General features: G+C 44.9%; 1 protein-coding gene across 1 annotated transcript in view; it reads left to right on the forward strand.

Annotated features, from left to right (window-relative positions):
* Positions 1-2,500, forward strand: part of il10rb (interleukin 10 receptor, beta) — a 16,742-nt gene that overhangs the window by 12,284 nt on the left and 1,958 nt on the right. The window contains exons 6-7 of the mRNA XM_062535408.1: positions 1-98; positions 2,452-2,500. The exon at positions 1-98 is cut by the window's left edge and continues 60 nt beyond it; the exon at positions 2,452-2,500 is cut by the window's right edge and continues 1,958 nt beyond it. Coding sequence (XP_062391392.1) covers positions 1-98; positions 2,452-2,500 — 147 coding nt within the window. The remainder of the gene's footprint in view (positions 99-2,451) is intronic.

Consider the following 2,500-nt stretch of genomic DNA (forward strand, 5'->3'; position numbering starts at 1 on the left):
CTGCCGTCATGTCGTTTGCAGGCGGCTTCCGCTGCTTCTTTGGGAAATTGATGTCAACCTGTTTCCCCAGCAACCAGCTGCCCATCCACATACAGGAGGTACACACACACATGCTCACACACACACACACACACACACACACACACATTCTCAAGGGATGCAGTGGTTCACAGTTTGTAATACAAAATACCCAAACCGTACTGTTATCATGGCCCAAGAGCCGTGATACAGAGTTCTCAACGAGCCGGGTCGGCCCCACAAATCCCACGGGACCCGCGGGTTCGGGCCGGGTTCAGGCCGAGTTCGGGTCGAAAATAATAAGCAGATGACTCGGGTCGGTCCTCGGGCTAAATATTTTCAGTGGAAAAAAAAAATACATTTATTAATCATCGCTGCTGTTTACCGCGAATCATCATGAATTTCTCTATGGGGATCAATCTATCTATCTATCGTAGAGGAAGTCTGGCTGCTGCATGCAAGGTGCATGCAATCATGGAGCGGGGGCAGACGTGACCCTACTGTGTTGGGTAGGGGACGGTTTTTGAAAAATGCTCCGAACCGTGCGGTTCGCATGTCACGGTTCGGAGTGTGTGTTCGTCGTACGGTCCGACGGTTCAAGCTAGTTATGGCATGCGCAATTGATTCCCATATGTGACGACGTGTTTCCCTTACGTGCGAGAGTAGGAGTATGGAGTTTTGAGTGCTGCGCGCAAGGTTTTAGAAATGGCAAGTGCGAGAGATCATTCCTAGCGTGGTCAAACTGATGCACCTGACCCTGCTCGGGTGGAAGCATGTTCTTCCGCAACTGTAGACTATGCGTGCAACTTTACCCAACAGTAGAAGTAAACTCATTCTCCTTGGCCCGCTCTCGTGCGCGCTCAATGGACACCCGCCCTCGACATGCACATTAATCCAAATAGAACATTCACAATCGTGAACGCAATGACGCACAGAAGACGATTAGCTAAATTACTGTTAAAAACGGTTAGCATCAGACATTTGATAAAATCTCTTGCATTCAAGTCGACTGACCATCTCAATACCAATGTTTTCAACTCCAAGGCTTATAAGGGCCTGTCCCAAGGAGAAAAAGTATTAGCTTACCTTGAAACTAAAACACATGTGGGGAAACTGAACAGTCCAACCAGTAGAGTATGATGAGCTTAGCCTGCTACTTTGTTTACAATATTTTGAGGCTTCAGCCAGACAGCTGAATTTAAGAGGTGGCGTTATAATGAATAGTAGGCTATAATCTGCATAAAGTTTGCTGTTATGAATATCAGACATGTCAGTATATAGAATGAATAAATAATTACATAATGTGTATGTGTTTCAAATAAAGACAAGCTTTACATCTTGTTAAAAAATCATTCACACTATATGAAAGGAGAGCGATAAAAAGGCGATGCAATGAAAAATATGGGTGGACGACCTACATTTTGTGCTGGTGCACCACCCCTGGCAAATAAATGAAAAGATTGTTGAAATCATCAATGTCTTCCCTCTTGCTTTATCAAAATCTCAACTGAAGCTTTAAGTTTCCTCAGACAATAATGTGCTTTATGTGAAGTCAAATTCAGTTTGTGCATTATTACATGATAACTATTCTCTAAATACTCTAGCCTAATTGTGGATGATTAAGCGCTGAAATGTTTCTGGAGTGTTAAAGAGTAAAAGAAAAAATAACAACAAGAACCGCACCGAACCGAAAACCGTGACCCTAAACCGTGATACGAACCGAACCGGAGATTTTTTGAACCGTGCCACCCCTAGTGTTGGGAGATGGAAGGACAGAGCTTGCGGCAGCTCTGCCATGTGTTGCACCAACATTTATGAGTTCCTGTGCAAGTTCTAAGAAGTTGTCTCCTTGAACAAGATAAAATGGCAGTAGCCTATTGTTACTGGGCTATACGTCTTTGTGAATAACAACTCATCATGAAGCGTGTGAAGCGGTTAGGCTATTGAAATATCATGCTCTGTGGATGATTCTGCCTTTTTTATAGCAAGAACAGTAAGTTTTCCCATTTATATCATGTTTCTATTGTGGAAAATATCGTTTCACTAGGTTTTACGTGGGTTAGGTAGGCCACTGCACATAATTGTGTCCTTAACGACCGTCCGTCTCCATAGATAACAGGGAAACTCGACCGCCGGCGTCGGGCCGCGGGCCGGGTTCGGGTAGATAATTCAAATGTATGTGTCGGGTTACATCGGGCTCTGGCTTTGAAAGCCACGGGCCGGGTCGGATCGGGTTGTAATTTTCAGGCCCGTTGAGAACTCTACTGTGATATACTTAACCATGGGTACACACACATACCTCTCCCACACACACACACCTCTCCTGTCACACTAACTGCTAAAAAGATAACTCTTATTTCTCTCTCTCCCTCTCTCTCCCTCTCTCTCTCTCTCTCTCTCTCTCTCTCTCTCTCTCTCTCTCTCTCTCTCTAGTATCTAAGGGACACATCTTCTGACAAGCCCCGCCTCCTCACCCCAGAGT

The sequence above is a fragment of the Sardina pilchardus genome, chromosome 4, assembly GCF_963854185.1.
Source record: "Sardina pilchardus chromosome 4, fSarPil1.1, whole genome shotgun sequence".
Classification (NCBI taxonomy): domain Eukaryota; kingdom Metazoa; phylum Chordata; class Actinopteri; order Clupeiformes; family Clupeidae; genus Sardina; species Sardina pilchardus.